Source organism: Planococcus citri, chromosome 5 (genome assembly GCF_950023065.1).
Source record: "Planococcus citri chromosome 5, ihPlaCitr1.1, whole genome shotgun sequence".
Taxonomy (NCBI): Eukaryota; Metazoa; Arthropoda; class Insecta; order Hemiptera; family Pseudococcidae; genus Planococcus; species Planococcus citri.
The window spans coordinates 43,663,134-43,684,307 of record NC_088681.1 but is presented as its reverse complement, the minus strand read 5'-3'; the positions used below and the strand labels follow the sequence as shown (position 1 = coordinate 43,684,307).

The 21,174-nt window shown below is 34.6% G+C and overlaps 2 protein-coding genes across 4 annotated transcripts; one reads left to right on the top strand and one right to left on the bottom strand.

The window, feature by feature from the left end:
• Positions 1 to 1,649: 1,649 nt before the first annotated feature.
• Positions 1,650 to 11,130, top strand: LOC135846705 (zinc finger protein 91-like). 3 transcript variants are annotated; one of them, XM_065365945.1, is made up of 11 exons: positions 1,650 to 2,433; positions 2,806 to 2,925; positions 3,064 to 3,240; positions 3,335 to 3,517; positions 3,604 to 3,786; positions 3,874 to 4,430; positions 4,511 to 4,603; positions 4,694 to 4,717; positions 4,806 to 5,231; positions 5,320 to 5,826; positions 9,037 to 11,130. In XM_065365945.1, exons 2-11 carry the CDS (start codon positions 2,834 to 2,836, stop codon positions 10,611 to 10,613), a joined length of 3,819 nt encoding a protein of 1,272 aa, XP_065222017.1. In that variant the 5' UTR covers positions 1,650 to 2,433; positions 2,806 to 2,833; the 3' UTR covers positions 10,614 to 11,130. The 3 variants fall into 3 exon arrangements, with proteins under 3 accessions (XP_065222017.1, XP_065222015.1, XP_065222016.1); XM_065365943.1 differs by lacking the exon at positions 1,650 to 2,433 and adding an exon at positions 2,462 to 2,735; XM_065365944.1 differs by lacking the exon at positions 1,650 to 2,433 and adding an exon at positions 2,463 to 2,735 and having other exon boundaries at positions 4,694 to 4,711.
• A 4,113-nt stretch (positions 11,131 to 15,243) lies between these two features.
• LOC135847972 (polyprenol reductase) lies at positions 15,244 to 17,149 on the bottom strand. The gene has a single exon (XM_065367718.1). The coding sequence runs from the start codon at positions 16,367 to 16,369 to the stop codon at positions 15,425 to 15,427; it is 945 nt and encodes a 314-aa protein (XP_065223790.1). The 5' UTR covers positions 16,370 to 17,149; the 3' UTR covers positions 15,244 to 15,424.
• Between the last annotated feature and the right edge of the window lie 4,025 nt (positions 17,150 to 21,174).

The following is a 21,174-nucleotide window of genomic DNA, read 5'->3' as shown; positions in this document are numbered from 1 at the left end:
TTGCTGAAGTTGTAAATTTTTTTTTTGAAAGTCATCTTTTTTGACTTTTGAGATGCACAGAACAGTAATTACAATAGAAATGTTCAAAATTTACAAGCCCCAAAAAGCCCTGATCACAGTTTGGGTTTCGGGGCTCACGTTCTGGGCTTGGTTTTCAGAGGAAAAGGTTTCGGGCTTTGGGCCAGGGCTTTGTGGGTTACAGTTTTTAAGGTTTTGGGGCTTGTGTAGCTTGTGTAAATTACAATTGTAATTACAGTGTCTGTGTTAGTCTTTGCATCTTGCATCTCAAAATTTATATTCTGTAGGTAGCACGTTTTCTCTAACGCATTTTCTTTTCTCTAATGACAAATTTTTCTAATGTCATTTTTGATATTTTCAAAAACTGTAGCCTATTCAGTAATGATGAATTTTCTAACGTCACTTTCTCTAACGCATTTCTGTACTCCAATGCAAAAAGGATGGAAGTCCTATGACCTGGCATAAGGAAAGATGGTCACTGTGTTCAGTGCAGTTTTGAGAAACAGGAATTTCAAATTTTGAACTGAAAAGTTTAAAATCCCTGTTTCTCAAAACTGCACTGAACACACTAACCTCCTTTCCTTATGCCAGGTCATAGGACTTCCATCCTTTTTGCATTGGAGTACAGATTTTCTATAACACAATTCCACAATTTCTTCTAAAAGACAAAATTTGCAATATAATTTTCATTTTGCATTGCCTAGCAGAGAGGAGTTTTCATTTTTTAAACATGTTTTTCAACTTTGAGGACTTTTGCGTAAGGGGACCAATATTACAGACAGGGACGGAACTGACGGAAGGAGGCTGTTTATTGAAAATGTAAATAGGAGGTATTCAGAAATGTTTTGACCAGAAAATGAAAAATTTTCAAAAAATTTTTACAAATCTGAATTTTAACCTTACCTACATTTATTTTGTTTTTGTTTTTTTTTGGGGGGAAGGGAGGGTGTTTGTGATTGGGATTATTACACACATGCAAAGAAGGTTTTTGATTTTATTTTATCAGGTTGATATTTTGGATTTCAAAATAGTTGTCTGTTATTTTTTCCAATTTTGGAGACCTTTGCAAAAGACCAAGGGAGGGGTTTTTCTTGAAAAAAGAAATTATATTCAGAAAAATCCAGACACAAGAATGGTAAATTTTCATACTTTGAGATGTGTTTTTAGGGAAATTGATGTTTTAGAATTAGATTTAGAGAAAAAATAATGTTAGCAACATTTTTAGTAGAAAATATGTGTTTTAGAGAAATTGACGTTGGATAAATTTAATTTAATTTTCTATTGGAAAAAAATCAAAAAATTGTCTTAGAGAAAATGTGTTAGGGAAATTCAGCCAATTTCAGTCTGGGATTCTGAATTTCTGAGACCTACTCTCTGAATTTGGAGCAGTGAAATTTCACTGCTTAGCAGTTAGCAGTGTTAGCAGAACATCAAATAAGATTTTACTTTAATTCTTCATCAAAATCAAAATTGCAATTTTGACTTTTGAGCCCCGAAAAGCCCCGGAAAGCCCTGAACACTTCATTCAAGTCCTGGACACTGAGCCCTGAAACCCAAACCCAAGCCCAATTTGAATTTATAGTATACTATACAGCCATGAGCTGAGCCATACACATACAGGGATGAGGCCCAGCCCAGGACCAGGACCCGAAACCCGAAAAAGTCCCGATTATTTTCTTGAAGTCCGAATGTCCAAGCCCGAGAACCTTGACTTCCGGCCTCCGGGTTCACGATATTTCTGGGCACCCTGTGGCCTGTGGGCTCGTCAGAAGTCGTGTTTACTGTTCAGAACTTCAGACTGTTCAGTGTTCACACTGTTCAGTGTTCAGTCAGGAGTCAGTTCAGTCATCACTGTCATCAGTGTTGTTCACCTCCAGTCCCCCAACCCCCACATGTTGTGTAATGTGTTGTTAGCGCTCCTTACGTGTAAAAAATGATCCAAGTAAAAAACAAAGGAATAAAAAAACAAGCCTGGCTGTCTGGTAAATGTAGGAAACGTTACCGGTTGCTTATCACCTTATCAGTCAATTTTTTTGAAATTTGAAATTTTTGAAGTGTCTATATTTTGAAGTGTTAGTGTGCTGGAAAAATGTTATTGTCATGAATTTTCAGAAAATTGATCACTGTCCATAGTGAATTAATACGATCATAGTGTTCTTTCATATCTGTGATAATGAGACACGATTGCATGAATTCGTGAACTGACTGAAACAGAAACAGCATTCACTGTATGTCATCCCTCGTTTTTTCCAAGTCCAGCTGAATAGAGAGATATTAAATTTTTTACATCTGGTACACCACACCACCACTCACTGACAGTGACTTCATCCTGAATGTCCTGAAACAAACTGCATCCCGAAGTGCAGCCAGCGCGGCAGCGCAGGAATTAGGAACCCCCAGTGTAATTTCATGAAGGTAATTCATTCAGAGTAGAATTAGATCATGTGCATTAATTAATTTTTATTCACTTGTTTCTTCGGTACCTCTTTTGTTTCTCTTCGTTCCCAGTACGATATTGTAGCTTCATTCAGATCAGTTCTAATATTCTAAGCAGCAACTTCCTAAAAAAAAAATAGTAGAGTCCACTAATCAACTTTACCTACAGCTACCAAAATAGTCTGATTTTTTTTAATCGATTCAATTTGTCTCAGTAAATCTTCCTTAAGACAGTACTTGTTTAAGAATTTTTTCAACACATGAGATGATATGCTCAACAGGTTATTTTGATCATTTTATTCCTGGGATTATTATTCTTGTCAATACTTAATGCCTATGAATTTGTTGCAGTGTGTATCCAACCCAGAAACATTCAACCATGAACGATAAGAAAGCAGAATCACACATCTACGATGACTTGATTGCAAACTGCGAAGATTTATTGAAACAAAACACCACCAAATACCAGAGGTAGTTTGAAACGTTGACAGATTTTTTTCGTAACAGATTTTTAAAAGCTGTTGACGTTTTCGGAATTCAAATTTCCGTTGACTTTGGAAAATATCTACTTCAACACAACACTAAAGTGTTTTCTGTTTCATCTTCTAGTTATTTAGAACTTCAAGAATCACTCCGGTTACAATTCATTGAGATAAACCACGATTACAAACGTTTAAAAAAATGGTTGGATTTAGCTAACGAAGATTTCCTGTCTATGAAATGCGATGGTTTTACTTTATTGTATGAATTATTGGTAAAGCATAACATCGTCAAAGAATTTGTCAAGTGAGTGTATCCCACTTAACGTTGAAAATTTATTTCAACGAGGTTTGTAAAAATAGGTAGTTGAAACCTTCGATTTCGTTTTTGTTTGTTTTAGCTTCGGTAATAAAGAAGAAACGCTGCAATTACAATTTTTGGAAATTATAAACGAATGTGTGAATTTAAAAGAAGATCTAGATACAGCCAATAAGAGCGTGATATCTTTGAAAAGAGAATACAGTGAGTTAACGAGATCCAGTGATGCGTTATTAGAGAACGTTTTAGTTAAGGAATCTTCCAGGTGAGGCATTTTTTTAAATACATACAAATTATGTGTTTCAAATAAAAAATAGTCTTTCGCTTAATGATATGTATGTATCTGTATAGTTATGCAAGAAGCTTAGAAATTCTACGAATGAATTTCATCGAGATCATAGAAAACGGTGAAAACTCGCAACTTATCCTCGAAACAGGCTACAACGATTTAACCAAGATGAAGTTGGAGCACGACAGTCTGAAGCAACAATACGAAGCATTATCGGAGAATCAAATGGTCAAGGGATTTATCGAGTAAGTTATCGTCGTTCAATTTCTAATCAAGTTTTAAAGATTCCTGATTCCTTTTCGATAAATTCGCCAATTTTTCGTATTTTTCAGTTACGCTAAATATCAAGAAAACCTTCGGATAGAGATGGCTAAAAAAGCCAAAGATGCGAAAGAAACATTAGATCGAATTATCGAAAACCTCGCATCTTTGAAATCACAGCTGGCTGAAAGTAATGAAATGTTGAACGTAGAACAACAACGACGTCAACGAATCGAGAATGAACGCGATTCGTTGGATAAATCATCGGAAAAATTATGCCAATTATTGTTGAAATATCAGCGTCGTAAATTGAACGAAAACAGAACTAGAGAACGATCGATGAATAATGAAACGCGAGAGAATTCTGTGATAAATGATGATTCGTCGCACGATTGCTGTATCATCGAACCTGAACGTGTGCTGTCTAGTTCTGATCCCAACGGTGATCAGCCTATCATCGTGGATGATGAAGACTCGGATAATATATCACCAGAATTTCTCGTCATAGCTTCTGTAAATGGGTCAGTTGCCCCATCGAACACTAATTTGAACGATGACGATGGAACGAAGAACTACGATCTGACGAATTGTTCACCACAGGATTCACCTCTGCAGCGTGAGATTTCTGGTAAATTGTTCACGTTGATCGATTACTAAAATGATATCATCACGAGTTATGATTAATTTACGTTCGTGTTTATTTTTCAGATATAACTAATCTTCAAAAAACTTCTAAAAAATTGAAAAAATCCGCAGCATCATTGCTGAAAACAAATGATAAAGTTCAACGTACGATATCGAGTAAGCGTTTACTAATTCAATGATTCATATCGTCGTATTAATGATCGTGGTGTATTAACTTCTCTTATTCGTTTTGTTTGTCTGTATCAGATGGGACTACGGATAGCCGTGAGTGTAAAGAATTCTTATTCGAATTTGCTGTAACATCGCCTCAAAATTATGCCAATAACGTGATTTTTTCATTTCTATTCTGCTCTACTAGACTCGTATTCCGATACCTGCGATCAGCTGGACTCGAGCTCGGATACTGAAGTGGCCAACGAAGAAGAACCGTACAAATGCACTTCATGCGATAAAGTATTCACTGCCTCGGATATTTTGGATTCACATTCTGCTATTCATAGCTTAGCGAGGCCTTTTAAAGGTTGGAATCCTAGCTTAGGTTTCAAATCTGGATATTCGAAATTACTCCTTGAGCAGTATATTCGTGAGAAAACTGATGTTAGTTTCTATTGCGCGCATTGTGATGTACGATTTGGAAATAAGGATGTGCTCGCTGGCCATATACGACAACGACACTTTGGTGAATTATGTAAACGATTTGAATATACCACTTGCGAGAAATCATATTCCCTCGAGCGTCAATTGAAACTTCACAAGTTGGTCGAGCATTCGCATAAAAAAGATGGTGAGTTCAAATTTGGTGCTTTTACGAGTGTTGAGATCAATTTTGAATAGAGTTTCGGAGCTTAAACAATTTTATGTTTTTTTCCTAGGTAATTTAGATCACAACATGAACAACCAAATCAACTCGAACCAAGATACACCCAGAGTAGATATCAGTGCGGTAAATGGACGCCAAAAGTCGTACAATTGTGATGAATCAAAATGTGACAAAACTTTCGCCTTCAGAAGCAATTTGAAAAAACACAAATTAACACACGCCTCGAAGAACCTGTTCAAATGTTCATTTTGCAGTAATAATTTCAAGCATCGATTCGCTAGAAGATTACACGCGCAAAAATATCACGAAAAATATGCTCGTATTCAATGCGCACACTGCGATAAACAATGCTACAGCAAACACAGCATTTTCATACACTTAGAGAAGTGTCATTCATCAACTTTGAAGAAACAAATATTCGAATGTTCCTTGTGCAGAAAATCGTTCTCCTCGAAGGTCCATTTAGTGGAACACGAATCGATATGTGGCTCAAAAATCATTGTAAAAGGAAAAGAAAACAGATCAGCTGTTGTTGTCTTGAACAAATTTGAAGTTTCAAGTGAGCACGATAAAATTAATAATATCGTTGTCATTTTAGCAAAAAAAAAAAAAAAATAGCCGATAAATAGGTACTTAGGCCTACCCATGCTCGAAAATTTTTAAATCAAACCAAGTTAGATCGAAAGAGCTACACAAAATATATCACGAGCTAAAATTTCAAGTACGAAAGTGCATTTCAAAATTGAAAATCAAATGGCCCAAAAATGGTGGAAAAACTGAAATTTTACCAAATTGACTTAGGGAGCTAAAATTTGGCATAAGTATATCCTCTTTTTGACCCACCGAATCAATTGGAAATAGTTTCGAACCATTTAGAGCAGTTCCAGAGCCGTTATCAAAATGACGTTGATAAGCTAAATAAAGTCTTAATTTTCTTCAGAATTTTCAAAAAGTCTATTCTATTTGTAAAAACTGCCATAATTGTCTTTTTTTTTTAAAAAGAACCCCATTTCGTCAAGATTGTCAAAAAATCTTGATTGATGTCGAAATTGTCAGAAAACCTCATTTTTGTGAAAAATTCCTACTTTTTGCCAGAATTATCAAAAAACCACGTTTTGTAAAAATTGATAAAAAGTACTAATTTGCGTTGAAATTTTTAAAAAGTCTTCATATTTGTCAAAAAAAAAACATTTTGTCAAAACTTAATTTTTTGTTAACAATGTCAAAAAGTCATAATTTTCGAAAAAAAATTTCAAAAAATTGCTCATTATTTGTTAAAATTGTTTTAAACATATTCTCTTTTTTGTCAAATAGTCTTAATTTTTATATAAGAATGTTCAAAAAGATCTAATTTTTGCCAAAATTGTCAGAAAAAAAGGCTCATTTTTTAAAAATTGTCAAAATTTATAATTTTTTTCAATGTTGTCAAAAATTTATAATTTTTGTTAGAATTGTCAAAAACCCGCACATTTTGTCAAAGTTATTGAAGAATTCTAATTTTTGTAAACATTGTTAAAAAATCATCATTTCTACAAAAATTGTGAAAAACTTGCACATTTTGTCAAAATTATCAAAAAGTTCTCATTTTTGACAACATTGTCAAAAAGCCTAAATTTTTGCAAAAATTGTCAGATAAACAGCACATTTTGTCAAAAGTTAATTTTATTTTCAACATTGTTAAAAAGTCATACCTAATTGATTTTTGGAAAAATTTTCAAAAAAAACACGCTTTGTTAAAAAATTGCACATTTTGTCAAAATCGTTAAAAAATTCTGATTTTTGTCAAATCAGATAGTCTTAGTTTTTTTATTGTATGAGAATAATTGTCAAAAAGTTTCAATTTTTGCCAAAATTGTCAAGAATAACCTTCATTTTTTTTTAAATTGTCAAAAGTCATCATTTTTATCAACATTGTCAAAACGTTATTATTCTTGTGAAAATTGTCAAAAAATCACACATTTTGTCAGAATTATCAAAGAGTCCTAATTTTTGTAAAAAGTCATAAGTTCTACAAAAATTGTCAAAAAACTGCATATTTTGCCAAAATTATCAAGGTCCAATTTTTGTCTACATTGTCCAGAAAAACACATTTTGTCAAAAGTTGAATTTATTGTTAACAATAAAAAGTCACGCTTACTTAATTTTTGGAAAAATTTAATTTGCAAACACGTTTTGTTGAAAAATTGCCCATTTTGTCAAAATTTTTGTCAGATATTAGTCTTAATTCTGATAAGAATTGTCAAAAAGTTATAATTTCTATCAACACATATTGTCAAGACTCAAGAGTCATAATTTCTACAAAAATTGTCAAGAAATCGCCCATTTTGTCAAAAATATCAAAAAGTCCTAATTTTTGTAAACATTGTCAAAAAATCTAAATTTCTGCAAAAATTGTCAAAAAAAACAGCACATTTTGTCAAAATCATCAAAAAATCCTGATTTTTGTCAAAATTTTCAAAAAACCTCGTTTTAGTCAAAAAGTCTTAATTTTTGTCAAAATTGTCAAAAAGTGGGTACATTTTTCTGGTGAAATCGCCATGAAAAGTCCTAAGTTTTGTCTAGACTATAATGTGATGATGGTCCCAGCCACTCTTTGCCAAAGTTGTCAAAAAGTTTTGATTTTTGGAGAAATTGTCAAAAAACCTCATTCCTGTTAAAATGTCCTAATTTTTGTCAAGATTGTCAAAAAAAGCGAAAATGTTGTCAAAATTATCCAAAGGTCCTGTTTTTGTCAAAATTTTCAGAAAACCTCATTTTGGTCAAAAAGTTTTAATTTTTGTCAAAATTGTCAAAAGTGGGTACATTTTTCTGGTGAAATTGCCATGAAAAGTCCTGAGTTTTGTCTAGACTATAATTTGATGATGGTTCCAGCCATTCCTTGCCAAAGTTATTATTTTTGGAGAAATTGTCAAAAAACCTCGTTCCTGCAGTCAAAAAGTCCTAATTTTTGTCAAGGTTGTCCAAAAAAGCGCAAATGTTGTCAAAATTATCAAAAAGTCCTGTTTTTAGTGTTTTCTGTTTTTTTTTTTTTTTTTTTTTTTTTTTACATTTTTTATACTTAATATTCTTTATGATAATGGATTGATTTTGAACCGATAAATTTTTACTTTGAATCAATTCGAAGCTTCTTTCCCACTGAATTGAAATCTTCTCCCTCCCCCCCTCTCATTTGAGTATAATTGATGCTTAAACGGTCTGGAAAACTGAGAAAAGCCCAAAATCATGGAAAGGCATCCTGACTAACGATTAAGTACCAGTTTCGAGTTAATTTGGAATAACTAAACAATGGTGTTTGAAAAACTGGAATTTTCAAAAAATCGCCTGAGGCCCCAGAATCATTTTAAATCACTTCCAGTTGACTCAGCCTCAGCAAGTTGAAAATTATGGTACAGACACGGAGTTTATTCTAGCCTTCTAACGTCATTTTGGTGAAATTTTCGTGGAAATTTTGGTATTTTACTTTCAAAAATTTTCTTCAGACTCCAGAACTGCAGACTGCGCAATGCAGTTTGAAAGCGTATTTCAGCTTTCTACATCGATTTGGCGGAATATTGATTTTTTCGCATTTTTGGCCCAAATTTGATTTTTAAAAATTCGCCAAAAATCGAAAAATGTACTCGAGCGTCTGAAATTTTGAGCAGTGATCCGTATTTGCATGTTCTTTCGATTTAGGATGTGTTTCAATATTTTATTTCAAAATTCTACATTAACTATACCTGCCCAATGTCCATGTAGTAATCTTATATTGATTTTTGTTTTGTTTCTGTAGGTCTACGTTGTGGAATCTGCAATGGGTTATTTTCATGCATAAATAGCTTGAATAAACATAAGCGAGTCGAACACGATAAACAGAAGTCGCATACGAATATAAATCGGGACATCCAGGATGCTTCTACAGCTAGAGGAGAACCCAAACCAACAGTTGCCAAAACATCTTTCGATTTAATTTGCGCACATTGTGGTAAAGGATATAATGATAGAACGCTGCTAATGTCTCATGTAGACTCGGCGCATAGATCAGACAACCGTTATAAATGCCCTCTTTGTGATAAAACTTACTCCTTACCCAAAGGTAGACACAGACATGTACGATTATTTCACGAACAAGTTTGCAATTTCGTTTGCGCGCATTGTGACCGAGCATTCCGTTTCAAGCAGACTCTGATATCCCATATGAACTCGCATTTTGCCGGAGCGCTCATCGTAAAGAAATACAAACGGATTAAACCCACAGGACCAAAGTTGTTCAAGTGCGGTATATGTGATCACTCATTCCACTATGCGCACGATTTGAGAAGACATGAAAACCGTAGGCATACTATAGGGAGGTCAGTGGAATGTCCTCATTGTGATAAATGTTTTAAAGAAGTTTATGCTAGAAATGCACACGTACAAAGAGTTCACGAAGGATATGGCAAAAAAACCAAAAACCCAGAAGTCCCTGAAAAAAGTATGGAAACTTCAGAAAGGCTTGTACAATGTTCATTTTGCGATAAATCTTTCTTCAGTCTGTTTACTAGAAATGCACACGTACGAAGAGTTCACACGAACATTGGTAGCCTCGCTTGCGAGCATTGTGACCAAACATTCACCTACAAGAACGTTCTGTTGACCCATATGCACTCCCATTTTCCTGGACAGCTCGTCAAAATCAAAGATACACGAAGACGTGACAAATCCAAACTACCGAGGTCGTTCAAATGCAGTTCATGTGACCAGGCATTCTACTGTGCATCCCACTTGAAAAGACATCATGCAACAGCGCATTCCGAGCTAAGACCGTATAAATGTCCACATTGTGATAAGAGTTTCAAGACAACTTGTCATCGAAATGAACACGCGCGGGGAGTTCACAAAGAATATGGCAGAAAACCCGAAGACGCTAGAAAAAGTGTGGAAATGTCAGAAAGACTTTTTCAGTGTTCAGTTTGCGATAAATCTTTCTTCCGTGTTTCTAATAGAAATGCGCATGTGCGAAAAGTTCACGCGAAAATTCCTAGATTCGCTTGCGCGCATTGTGAGCAAACATTCGTTTACAAGAGCGTTCTGCAGACCCATATGCACTCTCATTTTCCTGGACAGCTCGTCAAAATCAAAGATACACGTAAACGTGACAGATCCAAGCTACCGAGGAAGTTCAAATGCAGTTCATGTGACAAGGCATTCCACAGTGCATCCGTCTTGAGTAGACATCATGTAACAGTGCATACCTCGCTGAGACCGTATAAATGTCCACAATGTGGTAAAAGTTTCAAGACAATTTCTCATAGAAATGAACACGTACGGGGAGTTCACGAAGGAGCTCGCGTAAACCCAATAACATCTCGCAATAAGCCTCTCAAATGATCTATTGAAAACGATGAACTGAAGTAGTCCTCGAGTGATAAAATTTTGCAAGCATGAAAAAAGTAAAACAGATCACGAATCATAAATTCGTTACAAGATGTTCGTTTCAAATGCGTATCTAAAAACATTTTTGGTAGCTCATCATCCAAAAAATAATCATGAATGCTAAATGTGTGACAAGTGTTTCAAAGTTCCTGACTACAGATTAAAAGAAGTTGCAAAATAGCAACGTGTTCGTGTTCTTGTTCCTAGACTTTACCTACATTTGAGTCTATTCCATGGAAATACGAACAGAATTTCCAGACTGTTATTTTAACCATATTTAAAATGATTGTTATTTATTTATTTAATCGCGTATCGTATGAGTATTTGTGTAGGTACAATATGATAAACTGCGTGTGACTGATACATATGACTGATTGTTTTCAATGTTTATTGTTTTTGTATTTTTTGTACCATTTCTGTGCCATTTTAAAATACGAAACGTTGAATACAAATATACCTATCAATTTTTCAACTTTGTGCCTTGAGGAAAGAAGGTTTTTCTTAAAAATGCGGTTTTATATAGTAAAATCATGTCCAGAAATGAAAAATTTTCATAAAGTTATTCAGATGTCAATTTTTTATCTTTAATGATTTTTTCCATATGGGTGGGGGCCAATACGTATGACACAAAAGTAGTTCCCGATGGTTTTTTTTTTTCAAGTGGAAAGAGCTAGCGAGATGAATGAAGCGGCTTTGAGTAGGAAAAAATAAGGGCTTTCAAAAGCGACCTTGAAAATTTCAGGCCCATGACAGGGTTTCCACAAATTGAGAAACCGGTTTGGTCAAAAAAATTGAAACCGGTTTTTATTGGCGCAATGTATTCTACACACAAAGGCGACAAAAACATGATATGAATTTTTTGAAACCGGTTCATTAATTCGGAACCAGTTATCGAAAATTACCCAAAAATTATAGATAGTGAAAAAAAGATTGAAACAAAAGTTGTAGAGTGTGAAAAATAACACAATTCTGTGTAATCACTAATCACGTTTTGAAACCGGTTCATTGGTTCGCATTTAGTAACCACAATCACCTAAAAATTGGAGATAGAGATATAAGTTTGAACATGATAGAGAAAAAAGTTTGAATCATAAATTGAAGAGTGGGAAAAATTGAACTATTTTTGCTAATCAGATTTTTGAAACCAGTTCATTAATTCGCAGCAAGCCATCGAAAAGATACCGGGTTGCAAATTAATTAGCCACTTTCAAAATGTAATCAGCAAAAATGGTTCAATTTTTCACACTCTACAACTTTTGTTTTGAGTTTTTACTTTTTTTCTCCATCACCAATTTTTAGGTGATTGTCAAAAACTGGTTGCTAAATTCGAACCAATGAACCGATTTCAAAATGTGATTAGACAGAATTGTGTAATTTTTCACCCTCTACAACTTTGGTTTCAAGCTTTTTCCTCTATCACTATCTACAATTTTTGGATACTTTTTGTTAACTGGTTGCAAATTAATGTACCGGTTTCAAAAAATTCATATCACGTTTTTTGTCGCCTTGGTGTGTAGAATACATTGCGCCAACAGAAACCGGTTTGTATTTTTGACCAAACCGGTTTCTCAATTTGTGGACACCCTATGCATGGGCCTGCAATTTTCAAGGTCAAAAAATCCCAAAAATCATTGGCTTTAAATTTTTACTTTAGCTTTCGGCTAGCTTTCCATCCCTGGAAACCGACATGTCAAGGTCACTGAGTCACTTGTCTAGCATCTAATGGTTATACGTTTGGCTGGCTGGCTTTATAAGGTCATTGACCTGGGCTTTCAAGGGCGTATGCATGTTCTCCCAAGGTCATTGACCTGTCAGTATGGCTTTCCAATGTTGCTTGTCTGGTTTATCAAGGTCATTGACCTATCCGTCTGACCTCTCGAGGACGTCTGTTTGCCTGTCTGGTTTCTTAAGGTCATTGACGTATCAGTATATGGCTCTCCAAGGACGTCTAACCTCTCTCGTTTGTCTGCCTGCCTGCCTGGCTGGCAGTGGCTTAAGGCCAATGACCCGTCGCGTCGTATGACTTTCGAAGGACGTCTGTCTGCCTTTCTAAGGTGATTGACCTGTCTGTCTAGGCTCTCAGGGTCGTTGGGAGATTTTGGTCATATTTAGCGGAGACCATTCGTTTTGTGTTGAAAGTTAATCAGAAAAAATTTACCCACAAAGGTACCCTGGAAAAGTAGTTATGAACCCTAAAAGAGAGAGCATTTTCAATACAAACTTAGTTTCTGAAGCTTCCAGCAGATTTTCGGTTTCTCCAGTTTTCCAAAAAACGCTCTATAAATCGGGTAAAAATGAAATTTAGCATCTATGTATAAACTCTGATATATACATCACATTCGCGAGTCTTACGATCAATTTATGCTCGTATTATCAAAAATGAACATCTTTTTGTGTCGCTTCAAATCCAAAATTTTCTCCAGTGATTTTAGTGAACGCATGACGGCATGAGCCCCCCCCCCAAACTGAAATTTGGTTTCTACCCTATTTTAGATTTTCTGAGTCAATTAGGTGACGGTTTCGTGAGGCCTTTGGTGGCTTTTGGTTTTTTCATTTCTTAAAAAATAATTACAAGAGAAAATTTTGAATTTGAACGAGCTCAAAAATATTTTGAAAACTTGAGCCTAAATTGCTCGAATGGGTCACAAAGATAGTAACTGCAAGTTTATTCGTGCTGAATTTCATTTTCGCCCTATTTAGAGGATTTTTTCGAAAACTGGAGAAACCAACATTCGCTGGACGCTCCAGAAGCGTTCGAAACCGTTGCTAATCGACTCGACAGATCGAGAATAAGGTAAGTTGAGTACATACATTTTCGCATCAAGATTGTCATTAAACGCTTTAACATTTGAAAATATATCGTAATAAAATTAATTTCTTTCATTTTTACCCTCAAAAAACTTCAAACTTAAAAAAAAAAAACACATTTTGTGACACAAATATTTCGAGAAATAAGTTACTAATTTTTACAACAAAAGTAACCCCAGTTAATTCCTCGTACCCGAAAACCTGCCAATCGACATTTAATTTATCCCCATCTCTTCCCCAAAAGCTTGATGAAAAATATCTCTCCTATAAAATCAAGCCAAATTGGTTTTCCAAAGCGTCTAATGAGTTGCATATCTGTGAAGTTTAAGGCGCAGAGTCGATTTTACACAAAAAATCACGTACTTTGGTTATTTTCAAGCTAGAAAATCGTTCGCGATGTCAATTATCACTAATTCAAGGTCGCCGATAACAAATTCGCAATAATTTTCACATTTTACGGTGTAATTCGCTAATAAATCGTCATTTCAAATATTAAATCCGTAATTTCTCAAAAACTGTGCCCCCTACTGTGAAAATAATTTCAGAAATGGATTCTGCGGGGTCGAAAATATGTCAAACGACACCTCATTTAATTTTCTACCTTCAAGAAAGCTGTGGGAAAAAATTTTAAAGTTGCAGTATTAGGAGTAAAAAGAGACCTCCCAGTACGTTCTATTCTCCTAAAACAAATAGTACTTTTTCGTGCCGAAATCCGGACAAATACGCTCTCTTTACGCTTGTCAATACGCAATCGAATGAGTTGCCTATTTAGATTTCCCAGGCACAATATTAAATTATATTTTTTCGTATTTTTAAAAGCTGACTTATGGCTCGAAGGGTCAATTTTGTATTTTGGTTAATTCGAAGTCGTTTAGAATGAATTTTAGAATACTTTTGAGCAGTTTTAACGATTAAAATTGGAAAAAAATGTTTTTAGACAAACATACAAACTATTCTTCGATAAAATAACGTTGCTTTAGAGGAGAAATAATACTGAAGTTGAGTGTCGTGTCCTCAGTCCTGGTTGGAAAATCGTACCTTGGATGCTACGTTCGTTCAGTTTTAATTATTTATTTTTCAAGTAAAAAATTTACAGCTCATTTTTCATTTTATAATTTATTGTTTCAAAAAAAATATTTTTGATAGAATTAATATTATCTAACGTTGATTTCAAATTTAAATAATCTCTGGACTCAACGTTACCTCATTTTAGAACGAAAATGAATCACTTCTCACCCAACTGTAAAATCCGGCGAACAAATAACTCACGTCTCGATGAAATTTCACCTTTAACGAATCTCGAAGGTGATAAAACCGCAATAACGGTTCCAACGATTATCTGTAAAATGCTCTTGCGATAAATTAACACCACGTAGACGTACGTATACGTAAAACGTATATAAAGTTTCAGCCAACGTTGCTTTTATCGATAATTCACGAAGATGTATTAATAATTCGAGTATCGTCGCATTCAAACATCACTTTTGTAATACATGATCAATATTTTGAAGATAAATTATCGCATCGATGAGCTGAAATCTTCCACGCGTAGAATTTTAATAACCGTTGTCCTTCTTTCTTACGAAACATCTAACAAGTGTGACCATAATAAAACTGTCCAGAATTTAAGATTCGAATCAAGTCCAAGGTTACTACGATAATAATGATGTAACGTAGCCAAGTCCATTGTTCCATGAAACGTAAAAAATCACGATGATTCGGCTATTTCACATTTCGTAAATTTTACTAAACATGAAAACAAAAAACACAAGACAAATGCAACGAAAAATAAATTTAATCGATAACATTACAAAATACCATAATAACTTAATAGAACGTGTAGAAAATTTTTTTTGATTATTATGACCAGATTTATTAGAAAAAATCACTCCCCCGGTGAAAGTTCTAACAGGAACCGAATATAAATAAAGTGCATTCAGGTGTTTGGGCGAATGATATTACAGAATAAATGGTAGAAAAGCCTTCCTCTTCTTCGGATAAGCTTTGAATTTCGACTTATACCACCAGTGGCTCAACAAAGCAGTCTCGCATTGGTTAACAAATACCCATAAGAACACATACGGCCAAGTTGAATGACCCCATAGGATGATATTCAACGCTAAATACATTAGCATCTCGCAGAACATATGAGGAGCTGATAATCGATGAAATAAACCGCCGATTGGTAACTTGTGATCGTACGAGACAACTGAGCCGGTCGAGTCTTTACGTAAATTGGCTAAAATAATGGCAGTTTTGAACTGATGGTACCATGCCCAGCAAAATATCACACTTCCTACGACCAAATTCATCGTAATGTCTTCCACGGCGAAGGATACCCGATGCTTGAACGATGGCGCAGCGAACGCCGGCGATTCCATTAGTATGGCTGTTAGAGCTCCTAGATAATGAATGATTCCGACGACGTAATGAACAGCGTTGATTTTACAATCTGAGAACACACTAACGTGCAGTGTTTCGAATAATCGTCTCCATATTTGAATACATAGCAAAGATAGAGCTACGATAGCGGTGGTCAAGTTCACACTGACGATTCTATCCGGAGATCCGGCGAAATCCAAGAATTTTGTAATACTTTCCGGTACAGGTGACTGCAGAACGTAGACGTTGAATATGACATATAGTATGGCGAACGAATACAAACTGGCTATCACGTAAAAATGCCTGAACCAGCTTTTCGGCACTTCGAAGTAATTAATGAAGGATTTTTTACCGGTATATGAGAATTTCCCGTAACGAAACGTTTGCACGATAACGATGGGTAAATAATGTTCGCAGAAGTTCACCATTAAGCTCATACACAGCATACCGAATGCCATCAAGACGAACAAACATTTTACCAAATTTAGATACAACAAGTTTTGCCAAATCCACGCGAACATCGTGACCAGCGAGCACCGTCAGCTACGTCTGTTTAATAACGATCTTCAAAGTATACTTTGATGAAGGGAAAGTCAGTCTTGTTTACATACATCATAACGCAGACGGGCCAACCTGTCCTCAAGGTAACTTTTAATATACTTCGCAGGAGCCGAAACCGTTAAAAAACAATAAGATGTGGAATTTCACTTGTACACGATAATCATTTGCGCAAACAACTTTCTCTAGATTTAATCATTTCTTCTTCGCAGATTGGTGCATTGGACTTGGGCAGTAAGTACTCGTGAGTATTTGAAAGATGCACTTCGGACTGACGAGTTCGTTTTGGTGGAAATTAACATCGCCAATTCGATGATGAACGTGATTACGAACGATTAATCGCATTTATGGCACATTTTAACATTAAAATTACGCGAATTACGCTGCAAACAGTGAAAAAATTGTGAAAATTCGATGAAAAACACTGAAAAAGTTTTATCAACAAAACTTATCAAAAATTTCACTAAGGTACTGTAACCCGGGTATGTCAGACTCCCATTTTGTTCCTCACGAAAAAAAATTGTTGTTTTTCGATTCAAGGTTTTTATGACGGAATTTCTGGCATAGAATGAAAGTAATCATTGAATTAGAGCACATGCTGTGAATTTCACACAATTTCAAACTATTTTTAACCCAAAAATTAAGTGCTGAAAAATGACTGAAATTCAAAACAATTAAATGTATTTCAATTGATACATGTAGCATACCATTGGAAAGCTCGTTCAATTCTCTTTCAAAAATGTTATCATGAAAAAGTTGTAAAAGTGCACGGTTTTGAAGATATACGCGGTTAAAGTTTGCCGAATTCCCATATACTGCAATGCTAAGTTCGTCAAACCAGGAACAAAATGGCCGTCTGACATACCTGGGTTACAGTTCCCTAATTTCACGAAATCAACAATCAAGGCCAAGGACAACGAAACTAGCGATCCAAGCGACCCATTTTAGAACTAAACAAAAATGTTACTCTTAAATCTGCGCATACTCGTTCGTTGAATTTTAGTTGAATCATTTCGAACGATTTTTTCGGGACCTTTTTTGTCAGCTCTCAGGTGGATGGGGTGCAATTGAAAAAATAGAAAATATGATACGTTCATCAAGCCAGTTCAAGGCCCAAGGGATGAAGGCCCAAGACCAAGGGCAAGACCTGCAGGCTGCAAGGCCTTTCGGCTTTCACACGAAGCAAATTGTTTTAATTTCGATTTGAATTTTTTCATTTTTTTGAAGTTGTTATACATTTTTTTAATCTTTGTAGTTCAAGTTCTAAAATTTCAAATTTGAATTAAAATATTATATTATTATGTATTTCATTTTTACTGTTTTTGAAAAACTAAGTGAGTAAGTGGCAAGTACTTATTCACTGGACCATTTTATTTTTCTTGATAATCAATTTTGATGAGTTCATTTCATGAATTTTTTTCAATTTCCAATTTTTATACCTAGTTCCATTCTATTCTGAACTTTGAAATTTGAATTGAATGTTTTGTTGTCGTCTTTTTCTTTCGTTTTTTAATCATCATTTTTAAAATCAATCAAGTATTTACTCGGCTTGGCTCACAAGGGAACCTCTTGAGGTGTCACACTCCGATTTGAACGGGACCGCGATTTTTAGAAACAGTATACGTAGTCTAAAACCCCCAAAACCAAATTTGCAGCTGCCCAAGTTCATTTTTCGATTTTTGGCGAATTTTTGAAAATTCAAAATTGACTGTTTTTGGCGATTTATGCTTTTTTTAAAAAAAAGTACGTACCTACTTGATCAGTAAAAATGGTCAAAATAAGTTCCAAAACTAATATTAATTTTCCAAATCCAAATTTTACCATTTCCAGCCATTCTGGCAGAGCTGTGGGACCGAAACGATTTCGGGATTGGATTTCGGTTTCGGGATTGAAATTTTTTCATTTCGGGTTTGAATTTGTTTTGGGATTTGTAATTCAAATTTTTATTTCGGTTTCGGGATTCGTTTTGGGATTGAAAAATTTGTTTCGGTTCCGGGTTGAATCGGTTTCGGTTTCGGGATTTTCATTTCAACCAATTTTAAGCCCAAATTCACTAATAGACCTTGCAGGGGTCCAAAAAATGGGAGGTTTTGACGTGAAAAATCCAATGGAGTGATTATTTTAACGTTTTAAGAGCATGTTTTGCTGAATTCGTCGAGTAATTTTTATTTTAATCTGAATGATTTACAATAAATGATGTAAAATGACCATTTTTCATAATAAAATCGCGGAAAAAAGGCAAAAATTGAAATCCCGAAACCAAAACGATTTTGTTTCGGTTTCGGGATTGTTTCGGGTTCAAAATTATATCGGTTTCGGGATTTTTTCGGTTTTGGGATCAAGAAAAATAACGGTTTCGATTTCGGGATTGGTTTTGGGATCGGATTTGAATCGGGATTCAATCGGTTCCGGTTTCGGGATCGTTTCGGTCCCACAGCTCTGCATTCTGGAGCCTCCAGTGCGATTTTTCAATTTTGAATTTGCTCCAGAAGGCGTGAATATGCAGTTGGACAGCTAAAAATCGAGTTGTGTATTATACTCGACCTGTTTAACGAGTTTATCTACATTTGAGACGATTTTGGGAGTGACACCTCAAGAGTGGTTTTTTGACCAGCTTTTTTCAAAATTAAAATATCCAAAAAATCACAATATAACCGTTTGTGATGAAATTTTTGAAATTTGTGCGAATCGCTGTATTTCTTTGTAGCGTCACATATTATTGGCTATTTAGCATTGGCGTTCTTTCGGTTGTAACTTCTCGAATCGCGTTATGTAAATAAACATTCATTACGATCTTGATAATCAATCTGTTCATTACTAATGTTTTACATTTGGTTCTTATATTTACTATATCTTCAAGAACTAACCCCCGGAACGCAAATTTTACCATTTCCAGCCGTTTTGGAGCGAGAGTGACACCTCAAAAAACCACTCTTGAGGTGTCACTCTCGAAGTCGGCTCAAATGAGGATAAACTCGTTAAACAGGTCGAGTGTATACAACTCGATTTTTAGCCGTCCATCTTCATATTCACGCCTTCTGGAGCAAATTCAAAATTCTGGAGAAATTGAAAATCGCGCTGGAGGCTCCAGAATGGCTGAAAATTGTGAAATTTTGATGGGGGGGGGGGGTTAGTTTTGGACAAAATACAACGATCCGCATGAATTCCAAACATTTCCACACAAACGGGAAACTTTTGATTTTTTAGATTTTTAATTTTGAAAAAAGCTGGTCAAAAAACCACTCTTGACGAGGGTCCCAAAATCGGCTCAAGTGTAGATATAAACTCGTTAAACAGGTCGAGTATAATACACAACTCGATTTTTAGCTGCTCAACTGCATATTTACGCTTTCTGGAGCAAATTCAAAATTCTGGAGAAATTGAAAATCGCACTGGAGGCTCCAGAATGGCTGGAAATGGTCAAATTTGGATTTGGAAAATTAATATTAGTTTTGAGACTTATTTTGACCATTTTTACTGATCAAGTAGGTACTTTTAAAAAAAAGCATAAATCGTCAAAAACAGTCATATTTTGAATTTTCAAAAATTCGCCAAAAATCGAAAAATGAACTTGAGCAGCTGAAAATTTGGTTTTGGGGGTTTTAGACTATGCTGTTTTCAAAAACCGTGGTTCCGTTGGTTCCCTTGTCAGATATACCTATATTTTTTTCATCAATTCATCATCAACATTGTTTAGGTTGATTACATGATGAGTCAATCAATTCATCAATTTTGAAGTGATGAATTTTCAATTTTTTTTTATCTTCAATGTTTAAAGTTAATCTGGACTTTGACTTTTTCCCCCTTTTTGTTTTTTAAAAATTAAAACAATTCAATAATTTATAATTTCAAACAATTCAAATAAAAATTGACACTACCCGGGGAAAAAAGTTCAAACTTGGCCATACATGATCATGTATGACGACTTCATACATGATCATACTAAAAAATTGTCCCCCACATGCTCATGTATGGATCATTTGTATGAAATTGCATGTTTTATATCATACATTTTATTCTATAATCTAGAAAAGTGTCTATAATCTGGAAAAATGTCTGAAATTCATTTATCCACATTTGTCTTGCATTCTTAGCACATCTTATGTACTTATACCATTCAGCAAATCATCCCATATATTTTATACTGACAATATTTTCATTATAAAAATTCATACATTCTCGAATTTTAAGTATGATCATACATGTTCATGCTAAAAAAAATCCCCGCATTTACACATGATCATGGTTACACTAAATCATACTTGATCATACATGATCATATATGACATGTATGATCATGTGGGGGGCAATTTTGTAACATGAGCATGTATGGAAACTTCGGTTTATGTATGATCATGTATGCTCGAGTTCATCCACCATACATGATCATGTATGGCCAAGTTTGAACTTTTTTCCCCGGGTAGTCAACAGGAAAAATGAAAAAACTAAAACAAAAAAAACGAAAAGTCGAAATATTGAAAACGAATAAAGAAATTCAAAGTTTGAAACTTGAAAGATTAAAAATTTTTAAAATAATTCAATAAGAAAATTGAAAATTTGAAAAATTTAATAAAAGAATTGATAATGTTATTTAAAAAATTCCTTCAAAAATGGCTAATTAAGGAGGCATTTTATTGTGTAGATGAGTTCCTGGGCAAACTATAACCCTCTATTGAATTATTTTATTTTTTATATTTATTACTTTATTTATTACTTCATTTCATTTTGTTTTGTTTTGTTTTATATCATTCATTTCATTTTATTGTAT